The sequence below is a fragment of the Oncorhynchus mykiss genome, chromosome 32 (genome assembly GCF_013265735.2).
Source record: "Oncorhynchus mykiss isolate Arlee chromosome 32, USDA_OmykA_1.1, whole genome shotgun sequence".
Classification (NCBI taxonomy): Eukaryota; Metazoa; Chordata; class Actinopteri; order Salmoniformes; family Salmonidae; genus Oncorhynchus; species Oncorhynchus mykiss.
Genome location: NC_050572.1, coordinates 25,336,476 through 25,356,587, shown reverse-complemented (window position 1 = coordinate 25,356,587; position 20,112 = coordinate 25,336,476). Strand labels below are relative to the sequence as shown.

The following is a 20,112-nucleotide window of genomic DNA, read 5'->3' as shown; positions in this document are numbered from 1 at the left end:
AAATTCCAGAAAATTATGTCATGGCTGTAGAAGCTTCTGATAGGCTTATTGACATCATTTTAGTCAATTGGAGGTGTAGCTGTGGATGTATTTCAAGGCCTACCTTCAAACTCAGTGTCTGTTTGCTTGACAGGATGGGAAAATCAAAAGAAATCAGCCAAGAGCTCAAATCAATTCCAGAACAACAGCAAAGGACATTGTGAAGATGCTGGAGGAAACAGGTACAAAGTATCTATATCCACAGTTAAACGAGTCCTATATCGACATAACCTGAAAGGCCACTCAGCAAGGAAGAAGCCACTGCTCCAAAGCCACCATAAAAAAGCCAGACTACGGTTTGCAACTGCACATGGGGAGAAAGATCGTACTTTTGGAGAAATGTCCTCTGGTCTGATGAAACAAAATAGAACTGTTTGGCCATAATGACCATCGTTATGTTTGGAGGAAAAAGGAGGAGGTTTGCAAGCCAAAGAACATCATCCAAACCGTGAAGCACGGGGGTGGCAGCATCATGTTGTGGGGGTGCTTTGCTGCAGAAGGGACTGGTGCACTTCACAAAATAGATGGAATCATGAGGCAGGAAAATTAAGTGGATATATTGAAGCAACATTTCAAGACATCAGTCAGGAAGTTAAAGCTTGGTCGCAATTGGGTCTACCAAATGGACAATTGGACAATGACCCCAAGCATACTTCCAAAGTTGTGGCAAAACGGCTTAAGGACAACAAAGTCAAGGTATTGGAGTGGCCATCACAAAGCCCTGACCTCAATCCTATAGAAAATGTGTGGGCAGAACTGAAAAAGCATGTGCAAGCAAGGAGGCCTACAAGCCTGACTTAGTTACACCAGCTCTGTCAGGAGGAATGGGCCAAAATTCACCCAACTTATTGTGGGAAGCTTGTGGAAAACTACCCAAAATGTTTGACTAAAGTTAAACAATTACAAGCAATGCTACCAAATACTCATTAAGTGTCACGACTGCTGCCGAAGTCGTTGCCTCTCCTTGTTCGGGCGGTGCTCGGCGTTCGACGTCACCGGTCTTCTAGCCATCATTGATCCTTTTTTCATTTTCCATTGGTTTTGTCTTGTCTTCCCATACACCTGTTTTCAATCCCATTCATTACCTGTTGTGTATTTAACCCTCTGTTTCCCCTCATGTCTTTGGTCAGAGATTCTGTCAAGCGTAGATGTAATAGGTGGCAGGGAAGTCAGGCGCAGGAGAGTCAAATTGAGTGTAAAATGGAGTCTTTTAATAAAGTCCACGGAGTATGCTCCATAACACTAAATGTACATAAACATGGGTACAAGGACCCGACGCACACCTATACAACAATCACACTACACTGACAATAAAACAATCTCTGACAAAGACATGAGGGGAAACAGAGGGTTAAATACACAACAGGTAATGAATGGGATTGAAAACAGGTGTATGGGAAGACAAGACAAAACCAATGGAAAATGAAAAAAGGATCAATGATGGCTAGAAGACCGGTGACGTCGAACGCCGAGCACCGCCCGAACAAGGAGAGGCAACGACTTCGGCAGCAGTCGTGACATTAAGTGTATGTAAACTTCTGACCCACTGGGAATGTGATGAAAGAAATAAAAGCTGAAATAAATCATTCTCTCTACTATCATTCTGACATTTCACATTTTTAAAATAAAGTAGTGATCCTAACTGACCTAAGACAGGGCATTTTAACTAGGATTAAACGTCAGGAATTGTGAAAACTGAGTTTAAATATATTTGGCTAAGATGTATGTAAACTTCCGACTTCAACTGTAAGTTACCACAGTTAATAGTGCATGTGAGGTCGAAGGAATTGTATGTGGAGCTCTGTGACAGGATTGTGTCGAGGCACAGATCTGGGGAAGGGTACCAACACATTTCTGTAGCATTGAAGGAACTCAAGAACACAGTGGCCTCCATCATTCTTAAATTAAATAAGTTTGGAACCATCAAGACTCTTCTTATAGCTGGCCGCCTGGCCAAACTGAGCAATCATGGGAGAAGGGACTTGGTCAGGGAGGTGACAAAGAACCTGATGCTCCAGAGTTCCTCTGTGGAGATGGGACAACCTTCAAGAAGGACAACCATCTCTGCAGCACTCCACCAATCAGGCCTTTATGGTAGAGTGGCCAGACAGAAGCCACTCCTCAGTAAAAGGCAAATGACAGCTCTCTTGGAGTTTGCCAAAAGGCACATAAAGACTCTTAGACCATGAGAAACAAGATTCTCTGGTCTGATGAAACCAATATTAAACTCTTTGCCCGAATGCCAAGTATCACGTCTGGAGGAAACCTGGCACCATCCGTATGGTGAAGCATGGTGATGGCAAAATCATGCTGCGGGGATGTTTTTTAGCGGCAGGGACTGGGAGACAAGTCAAGATCGATCCTTGATGAAAACCTGCTCCAGAGTGCTCAGGACCTCAGACTGGGGTGAAGGTTCACCTTTCAACAAGATTGGAGCGAAGGTTCACCTTACAACAAGACAACGACCCTAAGCACACAGCCAAGAAAACGCAGGAGTGGCTTCGTGAACAAGTTTCTGAATGTCCTTGAGTGGCCCAGCCAGAGCCCAGACTTAAACCTGATCAAACGTCTCTGGAGAGACCTGAAAATAGCTATGCAGTGATGCTCCCCATCCAAACCTGACAGAGCTTTAGTGGTTCTGCAGAAAATAATGGGAGAAACTCCCCAAATACAAGTGTGCCAAGCTTGTAGTGATACACCCAAGAAGACTCGAGGCTGTAATCACTACTAAAGGTGCTTCCACAAAGTATTGAGTAAAGGATCTGAATAATTATGTAAATTTGATTTCAGGTTTTTTTTTCTCCCAAAAATGTCTAAAAAACTGTTTTTGCATTGTTATTATGGGGTATTGTGGTAGATTGTCTAGGAGAAAAAAAACCCAATTTAATCAATTTTATAATATGGTTGTAACGTAACAAAATGTGGAAAAAGTGGGGGGGGGGTATATATTGTGAGACATATGTAGGTTCCAAGTGGGTCTGTGGATGACCACAGTAACAGACAGTGTTATATGAAAAACAGTGCAGATGTTTTTAGTGGGGCAGAAAAGGAGAACAGAACAGGATATGTGACATGAAACTTTGAACGATAACAGGAAGCAGACAGTGAGGTCTGTTTTACATTTGAGAAGATAGATACTGTTGGGATAATCTATTGGTTAAATCTAAAAATGACATGACTTGAATGGATTCTAAACCTTGAATGGAGCAATTATTGGGAAAGACAGTGGGCAGACAGGGAGACACACAGGCAGGCTATTGCAGCAGTCCAAAGACAGATAGGTTTTTTCATTTTTATGGCAGATACAGACAGGCAGACTCCAAGCAATATGAGAAAAAAACATGTAATGTAAGCAGCCTCCATGCCCCTCCTCATTTCAATTCTCCCCTCCCCACCCCTCATCTCTCCTCTGTTTGAATTCTCCCCTTCCCACCACTCATCTTTCCACAGTTTAATTTCTCCCACCCCCTCTTCATGACTCATCCTCAGACCCTTTATCACATTAATAAGTGGGCATTATCACATTAATAAGTGGGCATTATCACATTAATACGTGGGCATTATCACATGAATAAGTGGGCATTACCTCCAAATGACAACAGAGAGGGAGGGTTTCCACTAGACAGCACAGCCACAAAGTTAAAATGGTATGTTTCCTAATCCATGAAAACAAAATTTGTTTTTTTGTCTTCATTTAAGATTGGGGTTAGGCATAAAGTGTGCAGTGTGGTTAAGGGTTAAGGTTAGGGTTAGGATTAAAATAACATTTTAAGAAGATAAATGGTAGAAATAGGTGGGGTTTCTGACTTTGTGGCTGTGGTAACTAGTGACGACTGAGAGGGAGAGATTGGTCTCTGCTGCCTCCTGGTGTATGTGGTCTAACACTGCAGCATAATGCAGACAAGGCAGCACTGTAATGCCCACTGTTCATCTCATTGGTGTATTGGACATACTAGAGATATGTTTTCGCTTCCAGAGAGAAAACTTAACACATTAGTCAGTGACTGAGGGAGATGGGTTGTATTTCAATGGAAGGGTGGAATTATATCTATCGACATTCAGAAGGTTGGAAGTTGAACCTGGCCATTCATTCACATCAGTCTGCAGATGTTTGATCTGCACTCTGTACATTGGCACTGAGTGAAGTGTGGGGGTCCAGGGCCTTGGTTGTGCCCTGGGGACAGAGATGGGCAGAGATGGGCCCTTCCTGGAGATTCCCGGAGCAAGTTCAGATCAGGAGCCATGAAGGGTACCAGAGGCAGAGCTGAGCTGGGTGCTGCTGGGGTGACTGAAGGGACTTCTTGGTGTAGTGGTGTCGCTCGCCCTGCCTTCCCTAAAATCTGCATCAGCCTGTTCCCAAGGCTCTCAGTTGCAGGTGTCTTCACATGTGCCTGTGCCTGGGTGTGTGTGTGTACATGTATGTGTGTCTGTGTTGGAGCCTGTGTTGGAGCCTGTGTATATTCCTGTGCCTGTGACGGAGCCTGAGTCTGTGCGCTCTGCAGGGCAGCGATGGCCTGGCTCTGCTGGCGTATTTCCTGCAGAAGCAGTCGTTGCTCAGACAGAAGGACCTCCACACAGTGCTGCAGACGACTCACCTCCCCACTCCACCTCTAGGGGGAGACAGAGAGACAGGCCGTCACCTGCTAGCTGATTGCTGCTCGACTAACCACAATGTATAGCTAAACCTAATCTCCTGTATATCAACTACCTAATATGCCTCCACAATGACCCAGTCATAAAATAACTATTTAATGGGTCTTAATATCTACATACCTGCCTGGCCCACTCCTGGATGGCGCTAGCAGACAGCGGTCCCTCCACACTGCCATCCCTCCTGAGGAACACCTCTCCCTGGTCAGTCTGGTAAAGGCCCTGCTGGGTGAGGGCTGGAGGGGGCCGCAGGGTGAGGCGCAGCACCTGCAGGTGGAATAATAGAGACAGGGTAAGAGACTGACTGACAGGATAGTGACCAGAGTACCAGACAGGCAGATAGGGAGACAGACAGCACCTTCAGATTCTGGCTCTCGGGCCCCGGTCTGACCACTGGGAGGAAGGCCAGGGTGTAGGAGTGTGGTAACAAGGTAGGGTGGAAGCCCTTTAGGATAGAGTCCACCAGCAGCCGTGCCTGGTCCTCCTGTCTGTGGTCACAGCGTAGACCCCTCACCTAGGACGGATGGAAGTGATCCATTTGATGGTTAAGTTTTTAATCAAATTGATTTTTTTATTTTGTTTATTTATTTCACCTTTATTTAACCAGGTAGGCAAGTTGAGAACAAGTTCTCATTTACAATTGCGACCTGGCCAAGATAAAGCAAAGCAGTTCGACACATACAACAACACAGAGTTACACATGGAGGAAAACAAACATACACTCAATAATACAGTATAAACAAGTCTATATATACGATGTGAGCAAATGAGGTGAGATAAGGGAGGTAAAAGCAAAAAAAGGCCATGGTGGCAAAGTAAATACAATATAGCAAGTAAAACACTGGAATGGTAGATTTGCAATGGAAGAATGTGCAAAGTAGAAATAAAAATTATGGGGCGCAAAGGAGCAAAATAAAATAATTAATTAAATACAGTAGGGAAAGAGGTAGTTGTTTGGGCTATAGGTGGGCTATGATACAGTTTCATTACATTCTGTTTTGATTTGTTTATCAAACTATTATATTCAATTACATTTTATTCAATCCATTATTCAAATCAAATCAAAGTTTATTTGTCACGTGCGCCGAATACAACCGGTGTAGACCTTACAGTGAAATGCTAACTTACAAGCCCTAACCAACAGTGCAATTTTTAAGTAAAAAATAGGTATTAGGTAAACAATAGATAAGTAAAGAAAAAAAAAAGAGCAAAATGACAGTGAAAATAACAGTAGTGAGGTCATATACAGGTGGTACCGGTACAGAGTCAATGTGCGGGGGCGCCGGTTAGTCGGGCTAATTGAGGTAATATGTACTGTACATGTAGGTATAGTTAAAGTAACTATGCATAGATGATAAAAAGAGAGTAGCAGCAGTGTAAAAGAGGGCGATTTGCAAATAGTCAGGGTAGCCATTTGATTACCTGTTCAGGAGTCTTCATGTATTAATTTAGTGTCCTACTCACCACCCCGTCATCGTCCACCCCCGCCAGCAGGCTGCCCCCTCCACTGTTCAGGAAGGCACAGGCGTAGCGCCGCAGGTGGGCTCGGAACGACGAGCGCAGGTACTCTCCTGGAGGATGGGGTGGATGGGAAGTTGATTTTCTACTGTTAATGTTTTGTTTCCTTTTCTGTATCACGATGGTAAATGCAGTCAGGTCCAAAATGATTGGCACCTTTGATAAAGATGAGCAAATTAGACTCTATAAAATAAATCATACAAAATATTTCATACTAATACATTTGCTCAGAGAAATGCATTTTCTTTAGCAAGTAATACTTTATATATTTTTTTTTTCTCAAAGATAGGTGTTAAAATGATTGTCACCCCTTAAGATACATTTGAAATAAAAACAAAACAAAATCTGCATTCACACTCTTCTTTTTGAAGTTAATCTCAGTTTGAGGAACTGTATTGTGGCCTTCTATGGCCTCCTGTTTCACTGGGGTATAAAAGTCAGGTAACACGCATGTCAAATCCCTTTGTCATCCATCACCATGGTAAAAGGCAAAGAACTCACAAATGAAAAGAGACATGGTTGTTGACCTTCATAAATCAGGCAATGGGTACAAAAAATTGCCCAGAAATGACTAAATATACTACTTACCACTATTAGTGCAACCACTATAATGACTTTAAAACCAATGGAACAGTGGCAAACTTGCCTGGCATTGGACTCATGGTTCAGGAGGCAAACAAAAGTCTAAGGGCTATAGTTGAATAATTACAGAACTTTGTCGCATCTTCGGGTCACCAAGTCTCCAAATCTACAATTAGAAGCCACCTCCATGCCAATAGACTGTTTGGAAGGGTTGCCAGAAAAAATTGAATTATTGAGAGCAACCAACAATGCCTGGAGTTTGTTAAACGGCATTGGCATTTGGATTGGAACTGGTGCTGTAAAATATGGTGGTGGATTTTTGATATTAGGGTGCTATTTTGCTTCCACTGGGCCTGGGGCACTTGCCTTGTTAAGGTCAATGGCATCATGAACTTGACCAATTACCAGGACATTTTAGCAAAAAACCCAGTTGCCTCTGCCAGGAAGTTAGGAAGCTGAATCTTGTCCGCAAGTGGATCTTCCAGCAAGACAGTAACCCCAAGCAAGCACACATCAAAATCCACAAAGAAATTGTTACAAATGTCAGCTCTTAATTTGACCCCTTTCATCACAGGAGGAAAATAATCCTGCAGCAGGAGGATTTGAATATCTGAACAAATAATTAGAATTGCCACCAGGGGGCAGTTGGAAGCGGTATTTGTATGCCCAGTACCAACATTGTACCTTATGTAGACTACTTGTAGGCTATGTGCAGGCTACAGCGCGTCTCGTGTGAATTCTTATCTGGATCATAATGAATTGACATTTGTAGGGGGTAAATATATTTTTTGTTAGGGAAAATCGTGTTTATTTTAATCAATTGTTTTATTATGGTGAAGGCAAGCAATAGGCAGAATAAATTACTAGTTTCCTCAGTGCCTGTGTGGTCCAGTTGTTACAGCCACTGACCCCGACATGATTTTGAATCCAGCCCACTGCCCTTTGACTCATGGATGAAAGTCTATTTTTTACACATGAATTCTGTGTGGCTACAGCTTTAATTCCGCTACATAGGTTAATTCTGTGTGGCTACAGCGTTAATTCCGCTACATAGGTTAATTCTGTGTGGCTACAGCGTTAATTCCGCTACATAGGTTAATTCTGTGTGGTTACAGAGTTAATTCCGCTACATAGGTTAATTCTGTGTTGCTACAGCGTTAATTCCGCTACATAGGTTAATTCTGTGTGGCTACAGCGTTAATTCCGCTACATAGGTTAATTCTGTGTGGCTACAGTGTTAATTCCGCTACATAGGTTAATTCTGTGTGGTTACAGCGTTAATTCCGCTACATAGGTTAATTCTGTGTGGCTACAGCGTTAATTCCGCTACATAGGTTAATTCTGTGTGGCTACAGCGTTAATTCCGCTACATAGGTTAATTCTGTGTGGCTACAGCGTTAATTCCGCTACATAGGTTAATTCTGTGTGGCTACAGTGTTAATTCTGCTACATAGGTTAATTCTGTGTGGCTACAGCGTTAATTCCTCTACATAGGTTAATTCTGTGTGGCTACAGCGTTAATTCCACAACATAGGTTAATTCTGTGTGGCTACAGCGTTAATTCCGCTACATAGGTTAATTCTGTGTGGCTACAGCGTTAATTCCGCTACATAGGTTAATTCTGTGTGGTTACAGCGTTAATTCCGCTACATAGGTTAATTCTGTGTGGCTACAGCGTTAATTCCGCTACATAGGTTAATTCTGTGTGGTTACAGCGTTAATTCCGCTACATAGGTTAATTCTGTGTGGCTACAGCGTTAATTCCGCTACATAGGTTAATTCTGTGTGGCTATAGCGTTAATTCCGCTACATAGGTTAATTCTGTGTGGCTACAGCGTTAATTCCGCTACATAGGTTAATTCTGTGTGGCTACAGTGTTAATTCCGCTACATAGGTTAATTCTGTGTGGCTACAGCGTTAATTCCTCTACATAGGTTAATTCTGTGTGGCTACAGCGTTAATTCCACTACATAGGTTAATTCTGTGTGGCTACAGCGTTAATTCCACTACATAGGTTAATTCTGTGTGGTTACAGAGTTAATTCCGCTACATAGGTTAATTTTGTGTTGCTACAGCGTTAATTCCGCTACATAGGTTAATTCTGTGTGGCTACAGCGTTAATTCGGCTACATAGGTTAATTCTGTGTGGCTACAGCGTTAATTCCGCTACATAGGTTAATTCTGTGTGGTTACAGCGTTAATTCCGCTACATAGGTTAATTCTGTGTGGCTACAGCGTTAATTCCGCTACATAGGTTAATTCTGTGTGGCTACAGCGTTAATTCCGCTACATAGGTTAATTCTGTGTGGCTACAGCGTTAATTCCGCTACATAGGTTAATTCTGTGTGGCTACAGTGTTAATTCCGCTACATAGGTTAATTCTGTGTGGCTACATTGTTAATTCCTCTACATAGGTTAATTCTGTGTGGCTACAGCGTTAATTCCACTACATAGGTTAATTCTGTGTGGCTACAGCGTTAATTCCGCTACATAGGTTAATTCTGTGTGGCTACAGCGTTAATTCCTCTACATAGGTTAATTCTGTGTGGCTACAGCGTTAATTCCACTACATAGGTTAATTCTGTGTGGCTACAGCGTTAATTCCACTACATAGGTTAATTCTGTGTGGTTACAGCGTTAATTCCACTACATAGGTTAATTCTGTGTGGTTACAGAGTTAATTCCGCTACATAGGTTAATTCTGTGTGGCTACAGCGTTAATTCCACTACATAGGTTAATTCTGTGTGGCTACAGCGTTAATTCCGCTACATAGGTTAATTCTGTGTGGCTACAGCGTTAATTCCACTACATAGGTTAATTCTGTGTGGTTACAGCGTTAATTCCACTACATAGGTTAATTCTGTGTGGTTACAGAGTTAATTCCGCTACATAGGTTAATTCTGTGTGGTTACAGAGTTAATTCCACTACATAGGTTAATTCTGTGTGTCTACAGCGTTAATTCCACTACATAGGTTAATTCTGTGTGGTTACAGAGTTAATTCCGCTACATAGGTTAATTCTGTGTGGCTACAGCGTTAATTCCACTACATAGGTTAATTCTGTGTGGTTACAGAGTTAATTCCGCTACATAGGTTAATTCTGTGTGGCTACAGCGTTAATTCCGCTACATAGGTTAATTCCTCTTGGTTACAGGGTGAAAACAGAAACAACTCAAAGGTTAACAGTTTAGACATGAATTCTGAGTGGTTAAAGTTAAGGTTTGGTTTGGGTAAGGCTTAAAACAAAATAATAAAAAATGATGCACCCATGTTCATCAGTATTCATATTATTCTTAGTGCTTACCTCAGCATTGTTAAAACCAGTTAAATGTAACTAAATGTAATCGAAAATGTAATCTAAGTAATCTCCCAAAATAAATATTTATCATCAGAGGGTCATAAACAATAACTAACTAGTAATGCTGCATAGGCTACACAAAGAAATGTTAATAAATGCTATATATAAAGAATTTGAAATGTTTTATACTTTTACTTTCACTTTTGATACTTAAGTATATTTTATCAATTACATTTACTTTTCATACTTAAGTATATTTAGAACCAAATACTTTTAGACTTTTATACAAGTAGTATTTTACTGGGTAACTTTCATTTTTACTTGAGTAACTTTCTATTAAGGTGTCTATACTTTTACTCAAGTATGACAAATGAGTACTTTTTCCACCACTGCATACAAGACACATTTTTGGGCTCAGTTGCTGTGATGTGCTCACTTGAACAGGAAGGTCGTGCGGCGGTCCTTCTTGTGGGCAAACCTTTTCATCAAAGTCTGCCATTCTCTGGATTAATGGTGCTTCAAGACAACTGGGAGCTCGGGGAAAAAAACAGGTTGAATCATGACGTCAGTGGTTTTCAGGTAGGAGAGTCAGAGCTCTAGAAAGAGGCCCAAGTTCCCGACTTGGAATTCCAAGTTGGATGACCATTCAAAACTTTTTTCCCCAGTCGGAGCTCGTATTTTTCATGTTCCCATTTATCTTGAAGGCACTGAAGTCTGAGATTTCCCCATTTTAAATTCCTAGTTGTTTTGAACGCTGCGTAAATCATGCTGGATTGACAGCATGGCCAATGTATTCAACCTTTTCCGGCCCATGGTGTTGTGTGTGAATGTTTAAAAAAATTAGCTTGGATAAGAGACCCTTTCAGACAAATGTTTTACACCCTTAAACCCAGACTTGGACCACATACCCTCTCCATCGAATAGCAGGCAGGGGAGGCAAAATAATGATTGCTTTGCAATGCTTGCAGTTAGCCACTGATTCCTTGCAAACCACTCATTGTTGAATTTAAGCTTTCTGACCTGTTGTGTAATGTTTATGTCCAATGGCAGATGAGCACTGACACGTTTTATCTATAATTTATCTTCATATGACAAGGATTGAAAGGGATCTTCCAGTCGATTGTCGACATGATTCATGATGACTGCTTGTCTAGCTAGCTAGCTAAGATTTTGAAAGTTAACATGAACAGTCCAATCAAAGCTATGGTAGACAGAATTACATCAAATCATGTTATATCTGTAGCCCATGACCTTGAGCCTTCTTGAATTCTGATGTAAATCTATGGCAGCACCCAAGGGGTCTTGAACTGCCAGGCTCTCCCGTGAGTGACAGAAGACTGAGCGAATTACAGCGCAACTAGAGAAAATTACCAGTGCCTGTGCTTTCGCTGGCTGCCCTTCCACCACAGAAAGCACTGAGCTACGCTGAAACACCTGCATTTTGGAGTTGCCTTACTCAAGAAAGAGAGTATGCGGCTTTATCAACTCAAAGATTTAAAAAAAAAAATGTTTGCAAACTGATATGTAACACAAAAGAATGCCAACATAACATGCAAAACAGGCCCATTATTTGTATTTTATTTTTTAGCTAAACAGGTGGGGCTCAAAACAAGTGGGGCTCTGGCCCACCTTCCCTGAATGACGGGTCAACAGATATAGTGACCAGCCTGAGCCTACATTAGTCCAACAAGTTCATTGCATTTATTTTGTGAAGTTAAACAAATAGTCTGATAATTTACACACAAAATAAATGTTTCAGCTCAAGGAAATCGTCTTTGGGTAGGCTCAAATGCATAAACCTCTTCACGAAATGAAATATCAAAGCCACACAACACAGGCTTTCAATACACACCAAAGACCAGAACTATATTGACAAATGATACATAGCCTAACTATAAAACGTGGACGAGTATCCACACTGGAGGGAAGTTTATAGTTCCACAGTAGGCCTACATCTGTCAATCCACTGATGGCCCAAATTAACTCAGCCAGGGAAACATAGTAGCCAGCGTTTTCCAAACTCGGTCCTGGGGACTCCAAGGGGTGCACGTTTGCTTTTTTTTCCCTAGGACGACACAACTTATTAAAATAATCAACTAATCATCAAGCTTTGATTATTTGAATCAGCTGTGTAGTGTTAGGGCAAAAACCAAAACGTGCACCCCGTGGCGTCCCCAGGACCGAGTTTGGGAAACACTGCAGTAACCTATCGGTTATCACTCCTTTCATTATGTGACAATGGATAGGCTAAGGCAGGGGTGTCAAACTCATTCCACGGAGGGCCGAGTGTCTGCGGGTTTTTGTTTTTTCCTTAAGATCTAGACAACCAGGTGAGGGGAGTTCCTTACTAATTAGTGACCCTAATTAATCAATCAAGTACAAGGGTGAAGCGAAAAAACGCAGACACCCGGCCCGCCGTGGAATGGGTTTGACACGAGGGCTAAGGGGTAGCCTACAGAATGTAGCCTATTGGAACATAATCAAATAGATAGACTATAGAGCACTAGAATGTCACCAGCTGATGTCTAGTTAAACCATCAATCAATACGCGCTAAATTCACCTGCAGAGCTGATCCCAATTGCAACCATTATTGGTCACTTCATTACCACTCCCTTAAACAGGGTTTCCCAAACACGGTCCTGGGACTTAATGCGCTTCGCCGAGCAGTGCAGAACTGTTGTGAAGGAAGATGTCAAGGAAGTGAGTTTGTGTTTATACAGGACCTCCTGCCCCCACCTATCGTCAACCAATCATGCCAATGCGGAGCTATATGGAGCCCTGCGCATTGTTACAAAATCTTGGAGGCACACGGCGATGCAGTATAGAGCTCAATTTGGCCTGGGATCAAGAATAAATGGTCTTTAAGTCCTTCGTGAAACCAAAGTCTTCAAGCCTAGGAGTTTGGTGGCACCTTAATTGGGGAGGACGGGCTTCATGGTAATGGCTGGAACGGAACTATGTAATGGTAATCGAACTCAAACACATTATTTCCATGTGTTTGATACCATTCCGTCCTCTCCTCAGCAGCCTCCTGTGTCTTCGAGATATGTTCACCCTCTGATTGGTGTGAAATCACAACAACTTAGTATTTTTATAACAGACTAAGGAATATTTATCTATTTGACAAGCATTCCGTAAAATATACAGTGCATTCGGAAAGTATTCAGACCCCTTGACTTTTTCCACATTTTGTTACATTACAGCCTTAGTCTAAAATCTACACATCATACCCCATAATGACAAAGCAAAAACAGGTTTCTAGAAATGTTTGCAAATTTATTACAAATAAAAAACAGAAATACCTAATTTACATAAATATTCAGAACCTTTGCTATGAGACTCAGTACTTTTTGAAGCACCTTTGGCAGAGATTACAGCCTCGAGTCTTACAGGCTGACTACACCGCTCACGTCGCGTGTGTGAGCATTGCAAAATACATTTAGAAATCTATATTATTCAATTATTGCACCCACACTGCTCGCGCTCGCCAACGAGCGTCTGCGTTGCCAAGGGCTAAAATAGAAGTCAGTTTTATTTGTGGGTGCCTCTCCCATCTCCTCATTGGTTTATAGAAGCAGGTACCCATGTGCCATCTCCTCATTGGTTATACCCACGTGGGTGACTAAAAGACGAACGAGGTCAGTGGCGGTAATGCACCTAATTTATGAAAGTTGCCAATCGCAATATACAGGAGAAGAAAAGCCTGGAAGGAGGAGAGATGACTAGAAATGATTCGGTTGACCGTTTTATGTGTGGATTAATTGGCGGAGTAGAGGACCTTGTGCATTTCAGGTAAAATAACAACTCAATGTTTATATCCCAGGACAAATTAGCTAGCAACAGCAAGCTAGCTAAATAGGACAAATTAGCTAGAAAGTACAAGCTAGTAAGCTAAATTGCCATAAATGTTTAATGCTTTTCGACCTGTTCCCAAATTAATATAATTGGTTCAGAGTTTGTTTTGATATTTTAACCTGCGTTTCGTGTGGGGGGACAAAATACATTTATGCACGATGGCGCACGATGGCGCACGATGGAGCACGATGGCGCACGATGGCACACTCGTGCAGCCAGGTTGGGTTCCGTGTTATTGGAACACTACAAGCTTGGCACACCTGTATTTGGGGAGTTTCTCCCATTCTTCTCTGCAGATCCTATCAAGCACTGTCAGGTTGGATTGGGAGCATCGCTGCACAGCTATTTCCAGGTCTCTCAAGAGACGTTCGATCGGGTTTAAGTCCGGGCACTGGCTGGGCCATTCAAGGACATTCAGAGACTTGTCCCGAAGCCACTTGTCTTGTCTGTGTGCTTAGGGTCATTGTCCTGTTGGAAGGTGAACCTTTGTCCAAGTCTGAGGTCCTGAGTGCTCTGGAGCAGGTTTTCATCAAGGATCTCTCTGTACTTTGCTCCGTTTCTCTTGATCCTGACTAGTCTCCCAGTCCCTGCCGCTAAAAAACATCACCACAGCATGATGCTGCCACCACCGTGCTTCACCATAGGGACGATGCAAGGTTTCCTCCAGACGTGATGCTTGGCATTCAGGCAAAAGTGTTCAATCTTGTTTTCCTCAGACCAGAGAATATTCATGGTCTGAGAGTCCTTTAGGTACCCCCTTTAGGTAAACTCCAAGTTTGCTGTCATGTGCCTTTTACTGAAGAGTGGCTTCCATCTGGCCACTCTACCATAAGGCCCTGATTGGTGGAGTGCTGCAGAGATGGTTGTGCTGCGTGAATCTATTATCTTATTTGCGGACTGAGAAAAAAAAAGCCTTTTATAAATGCATTTCATGCGATTCTACCTTATTTTCCATGACTGGAGACATGCAGAATCTTCTTTAATACCACAATGCAGCCCGACAGCGAATGAACACATGTTGCAGCACCACACACGTTTGATTTCATGTTTTAACATATTCTACTTTATTCCACGATACTGTTCTTACAAAATTGATTTGCGTTGACTGTGATTAGGGCATTAGATCATCTGCTACGTTAAATTAATAAAATAGGCATGCATAGATCACTGCATGATCCTCAAGCCAAAGACTGGCCAAACATGTGTTTCTAAAAGTGAATTCAAAGGTATTGACTTTATAGCCTAATAAGGCATTTTTCGTTTCATTATAATTTAATTCTAAGAAATACTTTTCATTTTATACAGCCAAAATGCGAAATTTATAGGCATGTTGTTGAAGTGTTGTTGTTGTTGTTGAAATACTGAGTTCTCCTGCCTGTTGCATGTCACAAATGTTTCACAATTTATATCTTAAATGGCAGGTTATAGCCTTGAAATAATCATAATATAGCCTAAATAATTAATTTTCGGCTACCGAAAATGAATTAAATTAGGCTACCTGGCTTCCTCCTGACTGATTTAGAGTTAGTATGTAGTTTAATAGCCTGTTGAAATGTTGAACATCTATTGATAGTGACAGAATCAGACATTCTATAGCCAGTCTCCTTGGCTATAGAAGGTTGCACCGCAGCCTCTGAATGTCACAGAGACAAGCCAAATATATAACCCATATGTATCGGAGTCACATCTTTACAGGTTGTTTCTAGCACAAAGCATTGCTGAATAAAGCGTCATTATAGATCGCTTTATGTTATCAGGTCCCTTTTTTATTTATCTTAAGCTAGACCTATGCTTTTAGAAACGTTCTTTAACAAAAGCCACAAAACTCTCAGATACCCCCTCAATTCGAGCCCTGGTTATAACTTAACATACCAACTGCCTTAATTTGTCTGGACCCCAGGAAGAGTAGCTGCTGCTTTGGCAGCAAATACAAACACACCAAGCCCTTCACTGACACTGAGATACTTAAGGAGTGCATGGTGATGGAAGGAATTGGTTGACAAAGTCTGCGGATACTAGTAGACTATCATTTCGTCTGTCGAACGGGTAGGCCTATCTCTTTTTTCTTTAATAGGAAAAGACATGCTCCAACACAAAGCCCTCTTGTTGTTAGTAGCCTAAAATCAATTTAAAATGAAGACTCTTTAATTAATTAGGCCTTCTCGAATTAGCCTTTCAGCACTCAGGCGCTGTCTATTTCCTGCCTCTTCATAGTAATGTAAGTTATGTAAATGACTTGAATATGGCTTATTGTGACGTTACTAACTCTTATAAATAGCTTCATTATGGGCAACAAAACGTATTGTTTTTATTCAAATAAATTATAGCAGTAGCAAAATTACCTCCAGTCCTCTTTCTCATCTTCACACTCTCCCTCTCAAACTGAACAGGAAATCAGTAGGCCTTGTCTGCGAGCACAGATATTGCATTTTTTGTACAAATAAAATAGTATTTTTGAAAGAACCCTTTGACTCGCCTTCTGTAGTGCCACCGTACACAGCACAGCCATTGGTTAGGCAGCACAAGAGGCTGACATCAACAAGAGCAGGGCTCATGATTGGGATAGCTTATCAATTGCAGTGTGTAATACAGTATAGCCTAGTTTTACACAATCCCAACCGCACAAACACTTGGGAAGGAAGAACATTTTCTTACAAATATAACTTTGCCCTTTGCATCTCTGACCATGCTCCTCGTGTAGCCTAGGACTATGGCCTATGGTACAGGCTAGGGATTTTTTGATTGAGACTAGGCACACTTGATACTGCACGGCCAGAAGAGAATCAGGAATGAGGGGCAGCATCGAGCACACATGGAGATATAATAAGCAACTCATTTTCAAACACTGAGCAATGTGGCATTTAATCGTTTACAAATGGACTAAATAAAAAATACTAAACCCCCCCCCCCCCCCCCGACTGAAATTAAAAAAGCACGTATCAATTGTGTACATTTCGAACACTCTCTTACAATGACACTTTGTATGAATGGAAACTAATGTCGGTGTAACCTATAGTTATTATTTGATTTGCTTCCTATTTATGTTATCCAAATGTATCTGACATGGTCATTTCTTATCAAGACCGGGGATAACATATCTCTGGACTCTCCATGCTTGAAATGTGTAAATAAATCAAGTCAAATGAGTTATTTGTGTCAGTACGGCGTGGTCTGGAATACAAATCACGCCTACACAGTAGGCCTATATGTGCTCAGCCACGCTGAAGACAGTGGCCCTAACGGCTAGACCACCCCAGGCCACGTTGGAACTTCATTTTTTATCTTAACATACACTTGGCACTTGTATGTTGTAGCCTAGTGGAGACCAATATCTATATTGTTATTCATATACAGTGGGGAAAAAAAGTTTTTAGTCAGCCACCAATTGTGCAAGTTCTCCCACTTAAAATGATGAGAGAGGCCTGTAATTTTCATCATATGTACACTTCAACTATGACAGACAAAATTAGAAAAAAATCCAGAAAATCACATTGTAGGATTTTTAATGAATTTATTTGCAAATTATGGTGGAGAATAATTATTTGGTCACCTACAAACAAGCAAGATTTCTGGCTCTCACAGACCTGTAACTTCTTCTTTAAGAGGCTCCTCTGTCCTCCACTCGCTACCTGTATTAATGGCACCTGTTTGAACTTGTTATCAGTATAAAAGACACCTGTCCACAAACCTGTCCACAACAGTCACACTCCAAACTCCACTACAGCCAAGACCAAAGAACTGTCAAAGTGTACCTATGATGAAAATTACAGGCCTCTCTCTCATCTTTTTAAGTGGGAGAACGTGCACAATTGGTGGCTGACTAAATACTTTTTTGCCCCACTGTATGTAAACAGCAGTTGTTGATGTGAATGGCTGCATTTCAGATACTTTTTTCTGCATTTGAATATTGCAATAATAGGACACAGGTCCATGCTATCTGGTATCCTTGGGACGTTCCTACCCCCCAGTGAACTTCACATTTAAAATGGTTCATTTGAAAATGTTTATTTAACCTTTATTTAACTTGGCTAAGCTAAGGGTTTAGGTTAGGGTTTAGGGAGAGGGATAGGTAGGGTTTATGGTTAGGGTTTATGGTAAGGACGTCCCAAGGATTCTAGATAGCACTAACCATATGACCTAGGCCGAGCATTTGAGAGAGTGAGAGAGAAATCATTTGGATAGCAAGCCCTGAACCCCTTGACTCGACTGCCCCCGGAGAGAAGGAGAACTGCTATTTATCAGGGACTCTCAAAGCTCATTTGAATTTCCTGATGCAGCAGGAAAATTCTCCGTTACAAAAGAGTGATCCAGTTAAGATACGACATCTGTTATTGACCACAAAATCAACATTTTGCAATGGCTACCTCAGTCTCTGGGATAGCCATTGAAAACCTGTTGTTTGAATTGAAGAGGGCAGTCCATAAACACAGACTAAGGATATCAAGGATCTGGAAAGATCCTGTGTGGAGAAATGGTCTGAGATCCCTCCCAATGGGTTGTTCAATCTCATAAAACATTTATAGAAAAGGCTCAGTGCCGTTATCTTGGGTGACAGAGTACTGAAAACAGTGGTGGTAAATATTTTGGAACCTTTCTTTTAGCGATAAAATTTGTCAAATCTCTTTCTCTGAGCAATTGTAGGAGTATAAAATAATTTAATTTCCCTTTTTTTGCATACAATATAGCTCAGTATTGGATTATATATTTCATGCATTTGTTTGGTTTATCTTTGTCAAGGGTGCCAATAATGTTGGACCTGTCTGTATATCTTATATCCTATGACCCTGACCTCCTCCTCTCTTGAACTCTACATTGCGTGTCTCACTGCCCATGTGAGCCCCGTAGAAGAGCCGCTCCCCTTTGGTGATCTCGTGCCTGCTGATGGCACTCTCGGACTGTGTACCTAACAGGCCCAGAGGGTTGACTTCCAGTGGGGTCACACACGGGTCATACGTCTGAAAATATCATATGTATATCACAATCATCATGGTTATAGTTATCTTGTCTATTGTCATTGTTTTCATCAAAATTATAATGGTCCTCATCATCATTGTCATCATCCCCATCACCACCCCATCATCCAGGGGTCTCTCTCTACCTGTGTGTGTTTGCCCAGTTTGCCAGTCTTGTTCTGGGTAGGAGGTCTTCCTTTAGGAGCCCTGGTCTGGTTCTGGCTCTGGGTCTGCTCCTGCTGGGTAGCTGAAGGTTTGTCCCCATGTCGTCCCCTGCCCCTCCCATGGTCAGTGGCATCTCTCGGTCTCCTCCAGCCCGTTACAGCCCCTCTCTGTCCCCCTCCTGTCCTGTGATGACTGTCCTGGTGTGGATCTGGCTCTACATCTATGTCACATCCATCCTCAATATACTCCACGTCCTCTATCACTACATCTGGGTCCTCAGAATATGGGCTGACAGTGCCGTAGGTGGGTGTTTGGGAGCAAGTGGAGGTGCCATCTACTTGGTCAGCCTCCTGGTCTGCCTCCTCTTCCTCATCCTCCCAGCCCTCATCCCTAACCCTAGCACAGTGTCTGCCTAACTGGGCTGAGCTGCCGAGGACACTGGCGGTGGTGGTGGCTTGACTGGTGGTCTGATTGGTTACTCTGGGCTTAGAAGGCTGTTGATTGGCCATCGCTGGAGTGCTGACCCTATCCCAAACTCCACCTGTGATTTCATCACAGTCCATGTCCTTTCCTCTTGAACTCTGACCTTTGGGGGCGAAGGCTTCAACATCGTTGGAAGTGAGGGCGGAGGAGGAAAGGAGGGAAGGAGGAGGGCAGGGTATAACTTGAGGTTTGACCTGTGCAAGTACAAAAGTTTGGCTATAGTATGTCTAAGGGCAAGTAAGGCTCCACAAACCAAAGGTGGTGCTTTATGTAGGGGGCCATTTTGGAAACAACCCAAGTCATAGGCAGTGTCGCCAGTCTCAGAATAACAAGTCGGAGCCAGTTTTCAGAATAACAAGTCAGAGCCAGTCTCAGAATAATACATCAGAGCCAGTCTCAGAATAACAAGTCAGAGCCAGTCTCAGAATAACAAGTCGGAGCCAGTTTTCAGAATAACAAGTCAGAGCCAGTCTCAGAATAATACATCAGAGCCAGTCTCAGAATAACAAGTCAGAGCCAGTCTCAGAATAACAAGTCAGAGCCAGTCTCAAAATAACAAGTCAGAGCC

General features: G+C 42.1%; 1 protein-coding gene across 1 annotated transcript; it reads right to left on the bottom strand.

Annotated features, from left to right (window-relative positions):
* Window positions 1-4,130: 4,130 nt before the first annotated feature.
* On the bottom strand, window positions 4,131-19,570 carry LOC118946545. Its single transcript, XM_036971853.1, has 6 exons — window positions 19,280-19,570; window positions 18,734-18,899; window positions 6,154-6,260; window positions 5,048-5,203; window positions 4,813-4,956; window positions 4,131-4,649 (listed from the first exon to the last, which is right to left on the bottom strand). The coding sequence occupies exons 1-6, from the start codon at window positions 19,568-19,570 to the stop codon at window positions 4,131-4,133; spliced, it is 1,383 nt and encodes a 460-aa protein (XP_036827748.1).
* Window positions 19,571-20,112: the final 542 nt, after the last annotated feature.

Coding starts and splice junctions, on each gene's coding strand:
- LOC118946545 (XM_036971853.1), bottom strand. CDS start 19,570: ATGGCCAATCAACAGCCTTCTAAGCCCAGAGTAACCAATCAGACCACC. Junction 4,957..5,047: donor CCGAGAGCCAGAATCTGAAG/GTGCTGTCTGTC, acceptor TTCCACCTGCAG/GTGCTGCGCCTCACCCTGCG. Junction 4,650..4,812: donor TCCAGGAGTGGGCCAGGCAG/GTATGTAGATAT, acceptor GTCTCCCCCTAG/AGGTGGAGTGGGGAGGTGAG.